The sequence below is a fragment of the Gossypium hirsutum genome, chromosome D11, assembly GCF_007990345.1.
Source record: "Gossypium hirsutum isolate 1008001.06 chromosome D11, Gossypium_hirsutum_v2.1, whole genome shotgun sequence".
NCBI lineage: Eukaryota > Viridiplantae > Streptophyta > Magnoliopsida > Malvales > Malvaceae > Gossypium > Gossypium hirsutum.
In genome coordinates, this window is record NC_053447.1 from 46,985,917 (window position 1) to 47,005,879 (window position 19,963).

General features: G+C 34.3%; 1 protein-coding gene and 1 non-coding gene across 2 annotated transcripts; one reads left to right on the top strand and one right to left on the bottom strand.

The window, feature by feature from the left end:
• Nucleotides 1-1,131: 1,131 nt before the first annotated feature.
• On the bottom strand, nt 1,132-5,343 carry LOC107913591 (chromatin assembly factor 1 subunit FAS2). Its single transcript, XM_016842225.2, has 12 exons — nt 4,950-5,343; nt 4,600-4,711; nt 4,203-4,229; nt 4,015-4,087; nt 3,437-3,540; nt 3,134-3,348; nt 2,957-3,053; nt 2,573-2,645; nt 2,310-2,398; nt 2,082-2,220; nt 1,879-1,979; nt 1,132-1,493 (listed from the first exon to the last, which is right to left on the bottom strand). Exons 1-12 carry the CDS (start codon nt 5,061-5,063, stop codon nt 1,279-1,281), a joined length of 1,359 nt encoding a protein of 452 aa, XP_016697714.2. The 5' UTR covers nt 5,064-5,343; the 3' UTR covers nt 1,132-1,278.
• A 5,012-nt stretch (nt 5,344-10,355) lies between these two features.
• On the top strand, nt 10,356-10,462 carry LOC121223939 (small nucleolar RNA R71). Its single transcript, XR_005921406.1, has one exon. It is a non-coding gene; the product is annotated as a small nucleolar RNA R71 (small nucleolar RNA).
• The last annotated feature ends 9,501 nt before the right edge of the window (nt 10,463-19,963 follow it).

A 19,963-nucleotide genomic window follows, 5' to 3' on the forward strand; every position in this document is an offset into this window, starting at 1 on the left:
AATTTATAAAGCTTTTATATATTTACATACTATAGGCTTTTATATATTTATATATTATGGACTTTTATATATTTAAATACTTTAATGTTTTTATAAATATATAATTTTATGTTTTATTTATTTTTCAAAATAACAATAATCTAATAAATTGATATTTTATAAAAAATTAAAAATAAAATTATCAAAAACACATTCGAAATCAACTTGGTTTAGTCTTGATGTGAAACTTTTTTGTGCTTTTTTAAATAATTTATATGTTTATATATCTTAAATTTTTTTAATTTATATTTGTCACATAGCGTATTGAGAAGCTGTCACGTGGCACCACCAAATTGAATAGTAATGCCACGTCAACACAACTAAGTGTTAGTGTGGAGGTACAATCTGGTTGATGGAAGTTCAAGGATCAATTAAGTTCAAAAATATTTTAAGGGCCAACTAGGTACAAATGAACAAGATTAAAGGCTGAAATTTATCTTGTTCCTTAATTTTAATAATGTAAATTATGAAAAACAAAATAGTAGTATAACAAATTATATTTTTACCAAAAATTACACCATTATTTTCTTAGCTAAAGTGAGTTAATTAATTAAAATAATATTTACTTTATTGTATTTGTTAATTAATATCATTTATTATTAAAACTTAGTTCTAAAAATGAAATGCACTTTATATATAACTAAAAAAAAGTATCTTAAAATTAAAAAAAACTAACTAAAACTCATTATTTTCATATTTGCTTGCATTCCTATTCCTTCTATATTATATATACGATTAGATTCCAATGGATTTTGCCACGATAGACAACCACGATTTTTCCTTTTTTCCTAGACATCTCACCTTGAAATAAGAAATTATATTCATACCAGGCATCAAAAAAAGCATATTAAGTAAAAGAGTAAATAGATATCAGTGGCTAAATTATGACATTAACCCATTCATATATACTAGATTGATTTTCAAGTTTAGATAACAATTAAGTACCAAAAATAATTGGGTAACAAAGTAGAATTAGTGGCTAATATATATACATATATTATACACATATATATATTAACCCATTCAGATATACTAAATTGATTGATTTCATGGTTGTCTTCGCTTGAATGAATGTATGCAGAAAGCTACTAATAGTCAAATTGCAATTCTCGATCTACCATTGATTGCATTCAATTTTGTATACCATAAATGATACATGATCCAATTTAAAATGGACTCAACGCCATGCAGACAAAAATCATGGCATATCAGCTAAAAGTGTACCATAACATGACAATATCATGGATCAATTGCCATCGGAGTGATACGCCTCTTGGCTGGCTTATTTACGATGGGAGTATTTGCCAAACTTGGCGATGCCTGTTTCCCTTCTCTCTTTTCTGCACATTCTACCGTCCTGTTATCTACCGTGACTGGATCATTAACTTCAATCACCACGTCATCAGGTTTCTGGACAATAGAGCTCGTACCCTCAACGTTCATTATTTTAGGTTCTAGAAAAAACGAAATGGATGAGATGCGAGTAAAAGGCCAAATGAGTAAAAAAAAATCGTATATAATAATGCTACGTTTGGTAGGAATATTATTTTTTACACATGTTTTAGTATATGAATGAGCAATAAACTAATTCAATTGGTAATATTTAGCCATTTCCATGCCTTACTTTTAACAAAGAGAAGGAAAAGTTTCCGCTTATTTTGAAGATGTCTTATTTTCTACAAGAGTTTTTACTTATCTTTCAAATTTCAAGTTTAAAATTGTAATAGCTATTCTTTATTTCATGTCTAACTATTATAAAACATATGTAATAAATAAGCATTTTCTTCATTTTATTGCACTGGTAACCAAACGAGGCATAAATGATGAGCAAGACCAAACCTGCTAGAGGAATGGGTACTCCCTGTTCTTCCTTCTCAAATTCTACCAATGTACAGTAACCATCTTGAGATGACAATGCTAAATATCGTGCATCATATGACCTTTCAACAAAAAATAAAAGAAGACACTTAGTACTCCATGTGATAAACTCAATCAATGAATGACAGCCATTACACTACCTACATAGAAGCCATACTACTTACCATGCAATGTCAGTTATGGCTGCATAGTGAAGACCAGCCAAAATTGCTATTGGAGGAACACTCTCAGTATCGTAAATATACAATGAATTCAAAGTTGCAACAGCAAATACAAGTCGATAAGGAAGCTTGAAAAAACCAGCTGTGAAGTCAGGTCACAAAAATTAGATTACCACTAAAATGTCATGGTGGACTCCTGTACAATTAAGCACTACCAGTGTGAAAAGATACCTGGGTTAGATCCTCGAAGGTTGAAAGCTAAAGGGCAGAAACGGACTGCAACAACTGGTTTGTTAGCACAAGGGAGCTGCAAAGAAGGTCTGCCACCCAAAAAAGACAAAAGCTAATGAAAAAAACTGGCCAAAGCTAATGTAAATAGAATTTAGTCCAGCAATTAGATTCTGAAGTTCATGGAATATTGTCAATGTGGCTGATTTTGCATTAAGAAGTGAAGATGTCTAGCTTCTGTATTGAAAGATAGTTGACGTCTTTACCTTGACAGGTCTTTTCTGGAAAAGACATAAGTGGTGTTTATTGTTTCAGATGGAGTTGACATTTTATAAGAACCTGCAGTGCAAGAAATGTCAAACAAAATGCAATGGTATCAACGCCACCAATGCAGCAAGTTTATGCTCTATAAATGTAGAAACAATGTGAGGAGATATAGCTAAACTCTGTAAGTTGGTTCAGAACTACTGAGGACTGAACTTTTTTTTTTTTTTTTTTGAAGAAGAATTTGAGGATTGAACCTTAAATAACTGCCCACATATGATGACAGGGAGAAGGTTTGTCAATTACAAAATACTGGAACCAGAGTGAAAGTACAGAATCATATTCATAAGAATTTAATGGAACTGGACAGGTATTTGGGCCAATACCTGCAGGCACTAGTAAAAATGATCCATCAGGCGACCAAGCTAATCGACGGAAGAATGATGGCAGTGTTTCGTCATGAAAAAGATGGTTTTTTACTGACTGCATCTCAAACCATACGTTAGGTTAGTTATAAGTAACAAATGCAGCTGCATTATAGAAAATAACAAGATAGTTGCAACCTTAGCATCATCTATTGGCTGCTGTTCTGCCTTCATGATGGTATGCTGACAAATATAGTTCAACTTCTCAGCACCCTTTGTTTTTGATTTGGGCTTATTGATATAAATCTGGCAAGTCCTATCTGAACTGAGAGAAGCAACATACTTGGACAAGGGATCCCATGCAACACCTTGAACATAATGGAAATGACCATCTAATATCTGATGGACAGAACCTGAAGATAATACAAACTTATAATCACAATGATGTCAAGAGAAAAAGAAAAGCAATTTTATCAGCATCCTGCATATTCTCTTTTTTACCTTTGTTAACGTCCCATATGATACAATAATTGTCAACAGATCCAGAGATGAGAAATGCGCCATCAGTTGACCATTGCAAATCTAGAACATCTTTACGGTGAAATCTAGGCAAGAAGAAGCCCAGTCATGAGCACAGAACACATACCAACAAGAATGGACCCTGAAAAGGGCTCCTAAACTGATATTTTTACATCAATATTAACTATCTAATAGATGAAGGAAAAGTCAAAGTCCTCTGGTTGAAATATAGCTGAATATGGTTAGCTTAGACTGATGGCCCCTATTGGCATTGCAATCACAATTTTTACATATCCTTTAATGTTAATATAGCCTACTTCATTGCAATGCATTTATTTGAATTTTTCATAATACAATAAAGTTGATAGAATCATCTCTGAACCACAACAATTCATTAGTATTCAACCTAGCACTTATTAAATGAAGGACAAAAAGAACGAGTTGAATCTAAGGAATTTTCATCCTAATCAAGTTTCACTCAAACTCTGAAGTGCAAAACCAATTTGTAAGAAACAAATATCTTTTAGAAGCTTTCAAATGCATTCAGATTAACCCCTTACAACAAACTCTTGAAAACTTTCCAACTTTGACCAGTTTCTGTAGTGTGCAATTTCCATATGATCAGCTCACCCCCTATCAAGCAGAAAAAATCCTTTTTCAGAATTTGTTGCCAATACCAGACTTTATTCAAAGAACTTAAATGATCAATTCATACAATAAAAATTTAAAAAAGAAAAGAAAACCATACCATCAGCCCCAGAGGCAAGTTGTTCCCCTGCTCAAAATAAAAAGGACAAGATTATCTCAGTCATTAAAGAGAATAGAAACTTGGATAGCGTAAAATTTAATTATATCTTAGATCAACACAACTTCGAAGAACAAACATACATTTAAGAAACTACAAACTACATTTATTTTGATAGTTATAAGCAGAGTGCAACCGCAAGAAGACATTTCAAAATTAGGACAGCAATCAACTCGGGCTCAAATTACTTGTTCCTAACACAAGAATCGTTCATAGATTTTGAAATTCCGAGCTTCAGACAACTCAAGGAATTAATACAGCGATGTGCCTATACATATAATCAACGGGATCTTGATATATGATAAAATAAGCACTCAAAGAAGGGGTTTTCATGTATTACCGGAGGGAGAGAAGCGAAGGGCATTAACAGCGGAGCCATGGTAAGAAAGACTATTTTGATATGAAGCAGTTGGGATTTTCTTCTGTACTTGGCCTGAATTAATAACCCATAGCTGAAAAGTTCAACACATAAAAAACAATAATCGATTTAGCCTGGCATGACTCTCAATTACCATAATAAAATTCATATTAAACCTTGAAATCCTTGCCTAAGATATGATTTAACACAGCATTTCGATTTAACAAACAAAGTTCCTGGTTGCTCACAAAATTATAAAAAAGAAAACACTAGAAGAAATGCAAGGGATGGATCAATTAAAACGAAATAAGAAATAAATACTCTAAAAAGACCTTGATATCGAAATCAGCGCCGCCGGTGGCGAGAAGACCGGAGATGGGGTGGAAGTCTAGGGTTAAGACGGGCTTGGTGTCGTGCCAATTTATTTGAACTGTCCCTCCTTTCATAACTTCTCTTTCTTTATTTTTTTCCCTTAAGCTTGTAAAAGAATTAAAATTGATCTAGTTTTTAGGGTTAGGTCAGGAGACCGGAGATGAGTAAAGAAGAGAAGGAAGATGGGTTGCTTTTGGCGCCCTTCTTTCAATTGGCGGGAAAATGTCGCACCCTCTACTCTTTACTTTTTTCCAATTCTGGATAGTAGAATTACCGAGAAGTGTTTGTGGTAAGGAACAGTCTAACTCTTAATGGAAGGGCACGTATTTGAATTTCCATTGCATTTTGAAAATCACATTAAGAAGCAGTCATGAATTTTAAACATCAATAATATAACAGAATAGAAGATAACCACCAACTAAAACATAGTAAAATTTATATATAAACTTTTACTTATATATTGCGATATTAGCCCTTGGTAGCATACGTACTTAATAATGTTTCATATGCTACAGGGCATAGGAATCCAACAAATGCAAATATGAGAACTTTTTTTTATGTGGCATACATAGTTCATCTTAACTCCCCGTCTAGTAAAGCCCTCTCACTTTATAAACTTATCACTAATACGAAGATGACAAATACCCAAATAAAAAACAGTAGAATTTGTTTAGAAATAATAATATTTTATATGTAATTTTTTTTTATATTAATATATTAGCCCATGGTAGCATACATACCTAAAAATGTTGTTTTGTATGCTATAGGGCATGAGAATTCTTCAAGTGTAAATATGAGATTTTTTTGGTGTAGAATTATGCACATTCACTTAATTCATTTAATTAGGTATCCAGTAAGACTTTCTTGCCTTATGAACCCATCATTTGATAAGGTCTTACTATAAATCCTTCACCACCTCTTCATGTTATCTTTTTAGGCACTTTTGCTCTCAACAAAATTAAAAAACAAAATTCTAATTAAAGATAATACCAACCCATTAAAGTATCTATCTACTTCTGACAGCAACATTTTACAAATTTTCTCTTACAAAATTAGCCTTCCCTCAACTAATATATTTAACTTAAAGTTAATGTTAATAAAAAAGAGAAAGAGAACACAATCTTTACCAACTGAAATTTAAAAAGAAAAAAAAACGGCATATCTCTATGTGCTTAAAACAAAGAAAATCATTAAAAAAATTGAAAGACGGAAGAGAATTAATTTATAAGCATTGAAATCCTTTTAAATTTCTATGGCATAGATTTTAGCAAAATTAGGGATAAATATCCTTTTTTTTTTCTAGCTGGAAGCGTTTTTCACAATAATTACCTCTCTCAATGGCTCCCCCACCCCAACGACTATTTAAATAGCCGTTGAACCCCCCAACTAACGGCTATTTTTTATATAAATCCCTAATTCTTTTTATTTTTTTTCAATTCAATCTCAACTCATTTCTCTCACATTCTCAAATCTTTCTCAAATTTCTCTCAATTCCCACTTAATTTCTCACTCAATTTTTATTCCTCTCTCAAGTCTCTCTTTTTATTAAAATTGTATTAAGGTTTTTTTAATTATTTCTTATTTCAATTTATTTCGTATTTTTTGAAATTAGTAATGATAAAATCTTTAATTCGTTTGGATGACAAGTACATTTCAGTCCATCCATTGCAAATGGTAAGAAACTTCTTTATTATATTTAATCTAATTTAATTTAAATATTTTCTTGTTATACTAAAATTTAATATTTTGTATATTTTTTTATATATAGTCGAAAGATTAGATTTTGGAGACATATATTCGTAATCTACCTGCTCTTCATTGTCCTTAATCGAACCATACTTAAGAGATGTAGGATTTTTACACGTGGCCATATGGGTAGGGGTGTAAATTGGACCTGACACTTGCAGCGTGTTGGTGGAAAGGTGGAGACTCGAGACACACACATTACATCTTTCATGTGGCGAGTGTACTATAACACTTAAGGATGCCTAGTTATAGCTCGGGTTATCAATGGATGGGCCGATAGTGACTGGGTCAGTTGCCGTAGCCAATTGGAGAGATGTATGCGAACAACTTTTAGGGAGGGTTCAGACACGATTTATAGAGCCCAGATAGATATGAATTGGTTGAAAAGAAATTTTGGTGGGCTTCATGTGGAATCAAGTGAAATCCAAAGAGAATAACACATTCGGGTGTACATTCTCATGATTATCGGGGGTCTACTAATGCACTATAAATTACAAAGTCTTGTCCATTTAAGGTAGCTACTAAAACTCGTGGACTTAGAGAAGCGGGCGAACTCAGTTGGGGGTTAGTTGTGTTGGCGACGTTGTACCGGGAGATATGTCGGGTGATGGAACCATAGAAAATTAAAATTGGTGGTTGCATGCTGCTACTGCAATCATGGGCATGGTACCAGCTGCCATTTTTATGTCCTTGAGCTTTCTACCATAATACATTCCTACTCGTAACAAGGTAAAGTTCATTAGATAATATATTTACCACAATAAAATTGTTTAAAATTTAAATTATTGTGTTAACATATTATTCAATAAGTGGAACCATGGGCCGAGTTACGTGGGGCGCCATACTCCGACTTGAGAATTTAAGAATACATCTCGTCCAAATTCTTGGTGAATCCTAACATCTGGCACGTGAAGGTGCCATTGGTAGTGTATGCTACGATAGAGATGCACAAATCAAATATAATTATGCAATAATTCGGGTTTAGGCAAATGATTCTGCCAACACCCCAAGGCATCGAAGATCTGCACCATATCGACTTGCGGGGGAGAACCGATGAAAATTGGGAAACATCCCACGTGAAATATATCAATCTTTGGAACAATATGTACAACTTTTTCCCTACTTGCGAACCCATTGTCGCTCGAGAGTTAGCCTACGATCCGAAGTACATGCCATGGTTTAGACACCATAGCAAGCCATATCTTCTAGCGGAAGAGGCGAAGGGTAAGCAATGTCATACAATGAGGCCATGATAGGCGCTTAAGCATTTGAGGTCTAGAGTAGCTGCCAAGGCGAGTCCATCATCTACACCAAAGCAAGAACAGCCACTGATGTTCGCACCACCCCCCGGTCAGTATGACTCAACTTATTTTGGTGCTTTCACTAACCCCATCATTTTTATACAAGCACTACATCTTGCACCACATTTGTTTGTGTCTACATTGATGCCAAGTTTTATTTTTGGACCACCAGCTTTGTCCCTGACATATTATACGCCAATGCCATTGACGTTTTAGACGACTACGATTCTGACGATGACATGTAGGTTGTCTATGTTTGGGGCACCGACTAGAAGTTTGATTATTCTACCATCGATGTATGGTACACAATATGGTTATATGCCTACACTGATGGTGTCGCAAACACCTCCAAGATCACTGTTCTACCAAGGTGGATCATCTTCGCAACCAATTGTTCCTAAAATAAAGGATACATGATGGAAACCGAGGAGCACTCCGCAATTAACCATGGATGAAAGCGAAGAAGATGAGAGGCCGAGACCACAGCCTATACCCGAGGGTAGAAGTAACAATGAAGATGAGGAGGCTAGTATACAACTTGAACAAAGAAGAAATCCATCTCGCAACCAACAACCACCCCATTATGGCACACATTCTGATCGAGGATATGACTGCTTTGTTTTTTTTTGGTACTTTCAAGTAGAATTTAATTGTTTAGCTAAGTTATAGTCGATAAGATTGTACCGATATTGGATATGAAATGTTTTTAAATAAATATTATTTTTGAATTAAAATTGGTTGTCTTTGTCATTTTATATTGTTAAATGATGTCTGCACGAGAAAAATAAAACAAAGTTGTAAATTGTATTGTTCTCTGTAGTATGATAAAAACGCGTGTTTACAAATTACAAAAAGAATTGAGTATCAATGAAAAAAATCAACAAATATATTTCAGTTAAAAAATTAATAAATATGTTAATGAGGTGTTGTCCTTATAGTATCCCATCGGTGTGGACATGACAGCATTGTATGTCCTGGGTTCCTACAAAACCCACTTAACCTTGGTTGGTTTGTCTTCTCTTGAATATCTATGTTGTCGCGTATCTGAGTAGATGTCAATTGACCTTTTGGTTTGTGACACAATGATCTATTGGGTAACAACTTTAATGGAACGCTCGATACCGGTGGCCACATACTTTCATCTAGGACAGGTGGGAATACATTTCTCCACATGTTATATATGTGTTCTAGTTTGTACACTTTGTCCACAAAGCTCATGTGATCCAAATGTACATTGCTACATGCTGCAATTGCATAAGCGCATGGAAAATGAAGTGCGTCAAATCTCTCACAGTCACAGGTCTGTTGCCTCAGGTGTACAAGGTACACTCATTTGACAATACCTTGGTCGGGTTTGTCGGACTCTGTAACCCAAAACAATAGGTCTTCGTGCAAGTGACACATTGGATGTATACAATTCACTCGTTCTGTAACCTTCGTAATTTCTTTCATAATGTCCTTGCTCCAAATAGGCTCACCTTCATATGTCCAACATATTTTTCCGCTCGCTTTGGAAAAAGTTCTACCAAACGGAAATATGTTTCTTTGACAATCGAGGTTATTAGCAAATAACGTGTTCCCTTCAATATGGAATTGATGCATTCTTCCAGGTTTGTCATCATGTGCCCATATCGTATACCCTCGTCACACGATTATGTCTACTGATCGATGGGTATGTTAGAGAGGTACCTCACCTCAACACTATTAATGGCCTATAAGTTTTTTAACATTTTATAGAAACGGTGTTTGACGAGCTCGTACCCTATCGAGAAAATTGAGTAGTTTATCTATAATGTCCAACATCTGCTGATTAGTTAAATATCAAACAATTGAAATAGTGGTGAATTCCCGCACCTTGATTATTCCAACTAAAGTTCAGATGTTGCTTCCACCTTGGATTATACGTGTTGGAATAGGGGTTATTATTTCGGTTGAAATTACCCATGTAACACACAGATGCTGGGTTTGATGGACATTCATCAAACACATGGTCTTCACCACAATAGACACACGAAAGCTCAACTGATTTCATCTCCTAAATTGTAGTGGGCTTCTTTATTATTTTGATCATATTAGCCAAAAAGACACCTAGGTTGTTAACGAAGTGATTGCATTTAGCTCCATGGTACCAGCAGCTCTTGTGTCCGTCCCAACTCTTGTGGTAAGATATTGATAATCATTGTTGGCAATCTTTTCCAAAATTTCATATGCTTCATTATAAGATTTATCCAACAAGTACAGTTGGCAGAAGCATAAACTACCATCATCGTATATGCATTCAGCCTATTATACAATTTCTCCATCTGAGTCTAGTGTTGAAATCCGTGCATTAGACATTTTCGAATTAAGTTTTTAAATTGGTCCCAAGCTTCATATAATGTTTCATCCTCCAATTGTCGAAAAGATGTGATGTCATTTCTAAGCTTGACATTCATATTTGGGGGATTATATCATAGCAAAAATCTTTGGCAAATATCATTCCATGATGGCACTATTCCCGATGACAAAGTGTTCAGCCATGCTCTTGCACGATCTCTTAAAGAATATGGAAATAATTTAAGTCGCAAAGCGTCTTCAGGAACACCCTATTGTCTAAACGAGTCACAGACCTTTACAAAAAGTCTTCGATGTAATCTTGGATCTTTAGTGGGTAATTCACTAAACTGTCTAACTGTTTGTAACATCTGAAAGATTACTGGTGTCAGCTCAAACTACTGAGCCTGTATTTGTGGTCTAACTATCCCTAGATTCAAGTCATCCAAAATTAGCACAACATGCTCTTGGATTGGTCTGTCTCGGTCATCTATCACCCTACAAACATGAGGATTAGCATCCTGACCATTCAGACTCCCATTTAGACCAGGTATCACCCTACAAATAGGAGGATTAATATCTTGACCATATGGATAATTATTGAGATTAGGATCATTCTCGTTCCTAGCCATTTTTCACAGTTTTTCCACCTTCTTAATAAAGTTATTTCGATCTCTAGGTCAAAAGGATACTCTTTGTTAGTAGGAATGCCTATTCTCACGCATTGATGGCAAACTTGTAGAAATTAAATTAAACTAAGTTAAATAAAACTGATGGAATTAAGTAAAATAACAAAACCAAATTTCACCAAATTGTCGATCCCTGGCAACGATGCCAAAAACTTGTCGCGTGTGAAATGGTATATGAATTGTGCAAGTATACATGTCGAATCAAGTAATAAGATAAATGAGATCATCTCCACATGGATCAGATTAGGTATAAAAGTGGTCAAGTTATTATAACGAATTATGATTAAATTTATGACAAAACCAAGTTAAGTACGCAGTGATAAATTAAAGTAGTGAGGATGTGTGCAAAATATATATTGACTAATACTAAAAAATGCTAAGGCAAAGCAATAGTAAAAATTCAATGAAAATTACGAGAATAATTACGTAAATAATCTACGAGCGAATAAATAAATAACTAAGAATGCTATGGCAAAGATACTACGGTAAAAGATTAAGAGTCTATGACGTTGATTTGGAAGGTTGGAATTATTAAGAATCTACCCTTACTTTTACTAATGCCTTAGCAAAATCGCACTCAATCTAGTATTCAGAAGAGACCTAAAGTGACCTGCTTCTTTCGAGAGTAGATCTCAAGCTACCTGGCCTATGTTTATAGGCCTTAGCACGGTACCCTACACTATTTTATCTTCATTCTATAAAAATGCTGCTTTATGTCTAGAGTCTACTACAAGTATCCGGTCGAATACCCGCTTGTATCATTTAATTCCAGTCCAACTAATCTAAACTTTTCAGAATTAGATTCAGTTTATGTGCATACTGCACACTCATTTATGTCTAGATAATGTATGCATACAATTGGGAAATAAAAACAATTGAATGAAACAGTAGATTAAATCAAATATATGCTTCAACCATTAACGAAAATAAAAGTTTCATCATGTAATTCTAACCTTATGAGATTTAGCTTATGCAATTAAAATTCAAGTTCAAAATAACACCCAACATCATTTCGATCAAATCAATTCACGAGAGAACATATTAAGAAATAATGAAAGAACTTAGAAAAATGGCTATCGCCAAGTCAATCCACAGTTCAGCAGCACAGTGTCTTGTGGTGGCTGAGCGGCACTGCCTTCGGTTTCCTTCTTTCATCTCTACTCAGCTGCTACCTTCTATTGTTGCCTCTGGATCTCCACTCATCTTTTGGCTTTTTATAAGCTTTTCTTCCTTGGGTAACTTCAACAACCCACAATATTTTCTCCTCCTTTTTAGATAGATTTTTCTGGTACAAGTAAAGTTAGGCTGAAACTGTTACGCATTTAGTGTTGTCTCAGTCATCTTCTTGAAATTGCCCGACATTCGTGTTGGCAACTTGTCCAACCTTTTGCCCCAACAAACCTTCACTCATTTATTTTTTAATAGCCCGTTTTTAGTAAAATCAGAATAGTAGTTTTGGGACCACAAATTTGATGTTAAAATATTTATTTTATTATTATTTTAATGTTTACAACATGATAGTAGAGTCATATAAAAATTTCATTAATAAATTTTATCGTTTGCATGCTTAATTTGATAAAAAAGACTAAATCGCGTAAAATAAAAAAGTTGGGTTCTAATAGCTAAAGGTGTTTAATACCTATAGAACTTTAAGTGGAGGTCCTTAAGTGGTAGTTAGACCAAATAAATTGCTATTGGACATTCTTGGACATGGATTAGGTAATTTTAATGTTTTATAATTAAGGTTAATTTAGTAAATTAAAAAATAAGTAATAGAAAAATAAAACAAAAAGTGTATCATCTTCAACATTTGTTTTCTTCCACCGAAAATAGGATAGAAAACACCATTTTTGAAGGTTATAGGTTCGTCTAGGCTCCTTTACTTGCATGGTATGATTTTTCATCCTGTTTTTAATGATTTCTATATTTTTGAAGTTGTTGTAGCTTAATCTAGCTAGCCCAGGGACTAATTTGTGAAACTGTTGAAGTATTAGGGTTTTACCATTGATGAATGTGTCTGTGTTTTGATGTTTGATGGTAGAAAATGAATGGTTGTTGTTAGATAAACAAGTTTTGTAAAGTGATTTTGGTTGAAAATGTTAAATAGGGATTAAATTGAAAAAAGTGAAAATTATGTGGTGAAGTGTGTGAAATAATGAAATATGTGGGCTTTTATAAGCTTGTATGAAGTTCGGCTAGCATGGGTGTGGATTAAATTGCATGAATTTGCATTTTTATGAGTTTAGGACTAAATTGTAAATAAGTCAAAAGTTTAGGGGCAAAATGATAGTTTTGCCATAACATGAAATTTGGATTGAATTGAGTAAAATATGAATTAAAGTAGTTAAATTTGATTATATAGATCAAGAAAAATAACGTACAGAATTAGATCGGGGAAAAGATAAAGTTTTGGACTGAGCGATCATTTTCCTTCGTACGAGTTCGAGGTAAGTTTGTATATTAATGAGCTTTGAATTATATTTGTGTTTTAATGCTTATTTGATATAATTGTGATGATACGATACTATGGAAATTCTTGACAAGAAATTGGCAAGTGTATGGATCCCGGTTGAACCTTAAGAATAGGTAGGATACAAATGACATGCCGTTAGGTGTTACTATGTTAGGGTGTTGGTATCGTACATTCTACCGGTGGCTGAGTTTTTCGGCATGTGTTGCAGTTTCTCGACAGCTTGTGTGAGCAGCACCGTGTAGCTACATCTTGACCGTCAGCTTGTGTGAGCAGACCCAGTGATGGCTCGAGAGTGAGTATTTATATGAGTTATGAGAGAGAGATGGTTTCGACCATGTATTGGCACTTAGTGTGCGAGATACTCGAGTACATGATATTATTCCAAATGATTCAACGAGAACAGTGATGTTACGAGAGTGTATGAGTACGATATGAACCAGTACAGGTATGTACGTGAATCATGTGGAAATTGAATCTGTGAGATTTGTGATTCCATAATTAACTTTGTTGGTGATGATATGTTAGGATAAAGAAACCAAATTGAGTTGCATTATGATTTAAATTACTTGCCTAATTGTGGTTGATTGGTAAGTTATATTTTTAGCTATACGAACTTACTAAGCTTAATTGCTTACTCTATTTACTTTTCTGTGTTTTATAGTGATTCAGAAGCTCGCTCGGATTGGAAGTTATCGGAGATCTCATCACACTATCTAGCGGTTGTTTTGGTACTTATGAATAATTTATTTTGGTTATATGGCATGCATAGGTTATTTGACTAATGAAAGCCTATATGTTTTGTTATGTGATTGGCCAATTGATTTGGCTTGTTTTGGTATATGTTGGTTTGTATATATGTTTGTGGCTAGCCTCATATTTATGATTTATGATTGCCATGGGAATGCTTTGGTTGTGCATTGGTAGATTGGTATTTAATAGGTGAACTTGATAAATGGTAAGGATGTTATGTTTAAGCAAGATGGTGCATATATGCAATTGACCATTTAAATAGCTTTTGGTGGTGATATTGGTATGTTTTTAAATGGCTAATTGTGATGTCTAAGAGTTTATGATTGTTTGTAATGAAATTGCATAATTTAGACTTGGTCGTGGTTGGTTTGAATGCCTATTGATGATATGGTCATATGCTTTTTGGTATGCGTAGGTAATTGTAAGATTTTAGGTAAGAAATGTGGCTTGGAACAAAGCCTATTTTGTTCAAACGGGCAGAGACATGAGCGTGTGTCTCAGCCACGTGTGACACACGGCTAGGTGATATGGTCGTGTGTCCCCTATAACTTTTAAAGAAAGCAACTAGGTAACCTCACACGACCTAGCATACGGGCGTATGGTTGGCCGTGTGGTACAAGTCAGTATACCCTATAGTTTTTAGATGGCCAAGCTTGTAACATACTGAGGCTTAGAACAATTTGGAGTTCAAACGAAAAGATAACTCAAAATGGTTTCAAGCATTAGAAATAATAAAGCACATGACATTGTCCCCTATTCATACCCAAAGTAGCCATTAAGCTCACCACTTTATTTCTCCTTCTCTCAATTTCCTTATCTCTCCAATGAAATGAAAGATATTGTTCAATATTGGAGCATATAAAAACCTAGTGAGTACTTGTGCATTACGAAATGAAACATTTCTTTTAAGCTAAAAAAATATGATTTTTGCTTGGGCGCTTTCTAAAAGTTTTCACTCTTTCAGTCACAATGCTTTTATCACTAACCATGCTTTTATTCTAATCACTTTGCTTTTAACCTTCACATTGCTTTTATTCGCTCAATTTTTTTTGTTTTAGTAAATTTAGCAAGAGTCTATACACACCATATCAAACAATATCTTCTCTTTTCACTTAAGAATAATTTGAAATCACTAAACTATCTCTACCTAACCCTCAAAATCCATGGCCCAACGTCCATTTCATAGTGCATTTTAAGATCACAGACATAAATTGAGTTTTTTTAACTCAATTTAGGCTCACGGTTTCAACATTTAGGTTCATCAAGAAATATAGAAATAGGCTCAAATATAGGGAACTAGGGATGTATAACTTAAAGGTAAGTCTTTTTAGGCTCTGAATCATCCCTAAACATTTCACAAAACACAATTTCTTTCAGACTCAATTTTTTTCCCAAATGAATAACAATTGATTCAAGCATTATCTATCTACAAGCATCTATACAATATATATCATTTGACATAAACTATACATATTCACATGAAAAATAATTACACCTAGTCTATTATGCAATTTAACTTATTGAACTAACTAATCTACTTTTAGATAACTAAATTATCTAACATCAATCAAAATTTACATGCTCAAATGTCAACCAGAAACAACCCAATATCAACAACCAATAATCTCAATGAAAACATAATCCAAGCACCATGCAATATCAATAAAAAACCAAAGGAATTTTTTTTAAATTGAAAATTTTAGCAAAAATAGAAAATAAGCAAACATAACAAGAAAAACACAGTAATATGTATTCCCCGTGTAACACCCTATACCTAACCTGATTACCAGGTCTGGGTACAGAATGATATAATGACCGAATTCACTTAGCAATATTTATAATTATGATTATATTACACACTTAAATGCTTAAAATTTTAACTATAAAATGTATTTCAACTCATGCCTAACTAGAAAATAGTACTTACAAAACATATTTTCAATAAAAAATTTATATATTTTAAATAAGCTCCGAATGCAATATAGTCAACTTAAACCCTAAGGTGTGCCCCTCTATATTTATGATATAGCTCCCACGCTCAAATTTTTCACTCTGGCAGAGTCTGGCTTGGTCCCTCCTCTTAATTTTCGAGTTTTTGTCTTCCTGCAACCAAGTAGTAAACTTCATAAGTTTGAAAGAACCTAGTGAGACCTATACATAAATTGTGTACAAGACTGCACAAATCTTAAGAAATAGATTTATTTCTGGCTTAGAAGGAAACTCCCTAAATTTCATAGAAGAATTCACAAACTTAGTTGATGAGGCCCAAGCCTTATGCACTCTGAGTCACTTATTTGCGGATTTAGACTTCAGTTTGGCGCTGACCAAGTCCTCTCTTTGGGTCTCAATTCTCCCCTCATCTCTTATTATTCCACCTTTTGATATTCGTATCCATTACTTTTGGCTGGCGGCGCTTGATGTCTATCCAAGTCACTGCCATAACTGCGGTATTTACCATAACATAATGCCCTCACTTTCTTGAAGAACTAGTGTCCACAAAGTAGCACCATAGTACACACTCTTTCAGCCTATCTCTTTAAAAAGCTTCATTTAGCATGTGGTGCCCGACCTACTATCTCTTACTCAGGTATTATGTGAAGGTTTCCACCCTTGGTGGATCCACATGATTATTTCCATGTTTCATAGTACTGCTGGACTTTCATTTTTCACCCTTCTTGGCAGACTTAATCAATCATTCAACATTAAGCTGGCATTTCCTCCCGTGAAGACCCTGGTCAGTCTACCCAATCACTCGACTACCTCTTTATCTACTTTAAATTTTATAACTATAATCGTAACATCCCTAGTGGACTCATTTTTTTTGCACATTACATTTACCTCCTTATCTAAGGAGCCTCTTTCTCCTTCCACCTTAATTGGGTTGAGACATTACCTCGTCTCACTCATTATCGTCTTTGGTGAATTATCTCATTCTCTTGATGTTCTGCGTCCCTTAGATGCACCAAGCTTATTCTTATGACTTATCACACCAATCACACCGTGAACTCTACTTTAAACGTTACAGTTTCTCCTGGTATACTAATCTATGAATTTCCCAGGTATAGCCCATGTTTTTCGTCATGGCGGACTTCCTGTGTTTAATGTCCTGATGGACTACCTCGTGTTTAATATCTTGATAGACTCCTTTGTGTTTAATGTCCTGGCTGACTACCTCATGTTTAATGTCTCGGTGGACTCTTTATGTTGCCAAGGTCGAGCAATGGTATTATACAACATACCTCATGTTTAATGTCTTGGCAAACTCTATTGGTCGCCATAGCCAGGCTCTTACACCTTAAACCTCTTTGAGGTCTCGCCTCGAAGAATCTTATTACCGTCGTGGTGTCACCCCATAGAGCCTGCTGATCATCATTGCGGTGTTGCTCTATGGAACCTAAATATCGTCGTCACGGTGTCGTCCCGAAGGACCAGTTGGTATCATTCCTTTTCACATTTTACTTTGATGCTCGAACACTGAACTGTCCCCTCTGTCAGGCCCGAAACTTCGTACATCACAGTTTGCACTTAACAACCTCAAATTGACCATTTTTACTTTGATGCTTAAACACCGTAGTGTCCCCTCCGCAAGGCCAGGAGCTTCGCACATTAGCATTTGCATTCAGCAACACTGTACGAAAGTAGATGGAAACCCAATTTCCCAAATCCTAACTGTATCTAACCCATTAGTAATTCCCCTCCATAATCCACAATATATGAAAACATGCATTACATGCAATTTGTAAACCTAATCATCCTTATGCATATCAAGTATTCACAACCACCAGAGATAATACATAATCATAGAAATGGAGTACAAAAACTTACCTGGATTCATTTATCCTTATTAGCTTAGCTTGTCCAAATGCCCTTCTTTGTCCTGACATCAGTTCCTCAATTTCTTTACTACCGAACCTCAATTCACACGACTATTGTGACATGTAGAGCTTCCTTCAGCTACAACCTCTTCTTCTTTAGAGCGATTGAAGAAGATGATGCTATAAAGAGAAAAATGTGTAAACAAAATTGAGAAAATTCTGTCTCTACACACTCACGTACATATATATACTCCTTTGGCCCATTCTTCACGGACAGTCATAACCATTCATCCATTATCATTTTGTCTCCCACTATGGAATCAATCGGTTCTAATCTAACTAAACCAAAATTGAAGTCCAAATAATCACAATTCAACAACTAAAATCTATGAATTTCCCAGTGGAGTTCGACAATTATTAATCCTTTCAATTTAATCTTAACTTTCCTTAAATTTTGGGTAAATAAAGATAATCGGGTGTTACACCTTGCCACACTTATATTACAAATTGTCCCTAATATGTTCCAACTAAATATAAAGTTTAAACGACTCCCTTATCCAATGTAAGAGTAGAAAAAATGTTGAAAGCTTCCTCAAACACTATTAAAGCTCCAAATGTAATGCAACTATGGTAGGCGAATTTACACAAGAAACAAAATATGCAGTAAAAAGAAAATAAAGACAAATAAGAACTAACAAAAAGAAAACTATCAACTTTCGAGCGATTTATATCGCCTCCATAGAAGAAATTCCAAGAGGTCCTTGACATATTGACTTGACGTTTGTCATTCATTCTTACGTTCAGGACCTCTCTTGGCAATTGAGCATATCAGATTTGTTGTATCTTTGACCACCTAGATAGCCACATCAAGATCCACTTCTCTCCAAAACCTAGCCAACTCTATAGTGCATTTTGGGGTACTATAGTCTCAGGAAATATAACTTAATGTCATAAAAATTAGTATCACCTTGGACTGAACTTCCTTCATCATAATAAAAATATCGTGTAGTCCTTTAGTTGGCTTCTCCACCACAATCGTTGGAAAGTGTGACGAATCTTCCATACTTTCACTTTTTACCAAGTTTAGCTCATCAACAATGTCTACCTCTATACTTACTCTTATGTCACTCGAAAGGGAGACGCTATCTTCAACATTCACAAACTCTTGTTGCTCTCTTACTCCAAACTCTTGTTGAACATCTATACTCAATGTAACACCCCGGCCTAGACATTATAGTCGAATCTCGGATGTCATATTAAAACTATTGAAAACATTTATTTGTTAAAGTAACTAGATTTCAATTGTTTTTACGAAAACTCAAAAATTTGAAGTATCAATTAATTTTATTTTGGAAAACACTTATTTAAAACGTGAATATTTGTGAAGTTTATTATAATGCCAAAGAAACTCATCATAAATCATTTAAGCAAAGGTTTTGTAATATTCTTAATTATTTCCTTTTAAAATGATTTTGTTAAAAATCTTTCGCAGTAGTCTTTTGAAAATATTTAGAAAATCACAATTTTATAGGCTTGTTTAAAATAAAGTAAAATCATAAGTGATTTAAAAGGTATAAAATATTTGTAAATTCATCAAGCATACATGCGTGACAGTTTAAAATTGTAAAATAAAGAAACAACCCAATTAAACAATCCAAAGTCCCAAAGTCCAAAATAACATCCAAAAATAGTTTATAAACCAATTATTAAAAGTATCCATCTGAGAGGCTCCTCCGTTTGCCGAGTCCAAGCCCTGAGTCCGTGTATTACATAAAAGGTTCAGAACTAATGGGGTGACCTTTTAAAGCATAGCGTGGGTCTTATATTAAGTTAAATAACAAATAAACACATATTGATAATATAACATAATCAAATTTGATGCACATG

What these genes read in the sequence shown, in the direction of transcription:
- LOC107913591 (XM_016842225.2), bottom strand. Translation starts at nt 5,063, where the DNA reads ATGAAAGGAGGGACAGTTCAAATAAATTGGCACGACACCAAGCCCGTC. An exon ending in AGCCAATAGATGATGCTAAG is followed by an intron (nt 3,054 to 3,133) that starts GTTGCAACTATC and finishes TTTGAGATGCAG; the next exon opens with TCAGTAAAAAACCATCTTTT. An exon ending in TCCAGAAAAGACCTGTCAAG is followed by an intron (nt 2,399 to 2,572) that starts GTAAAGACGTCA and finishes TTTGGGTGGCAG; the next exon opens with ACCTTCTTTGCAGCTCCCTT.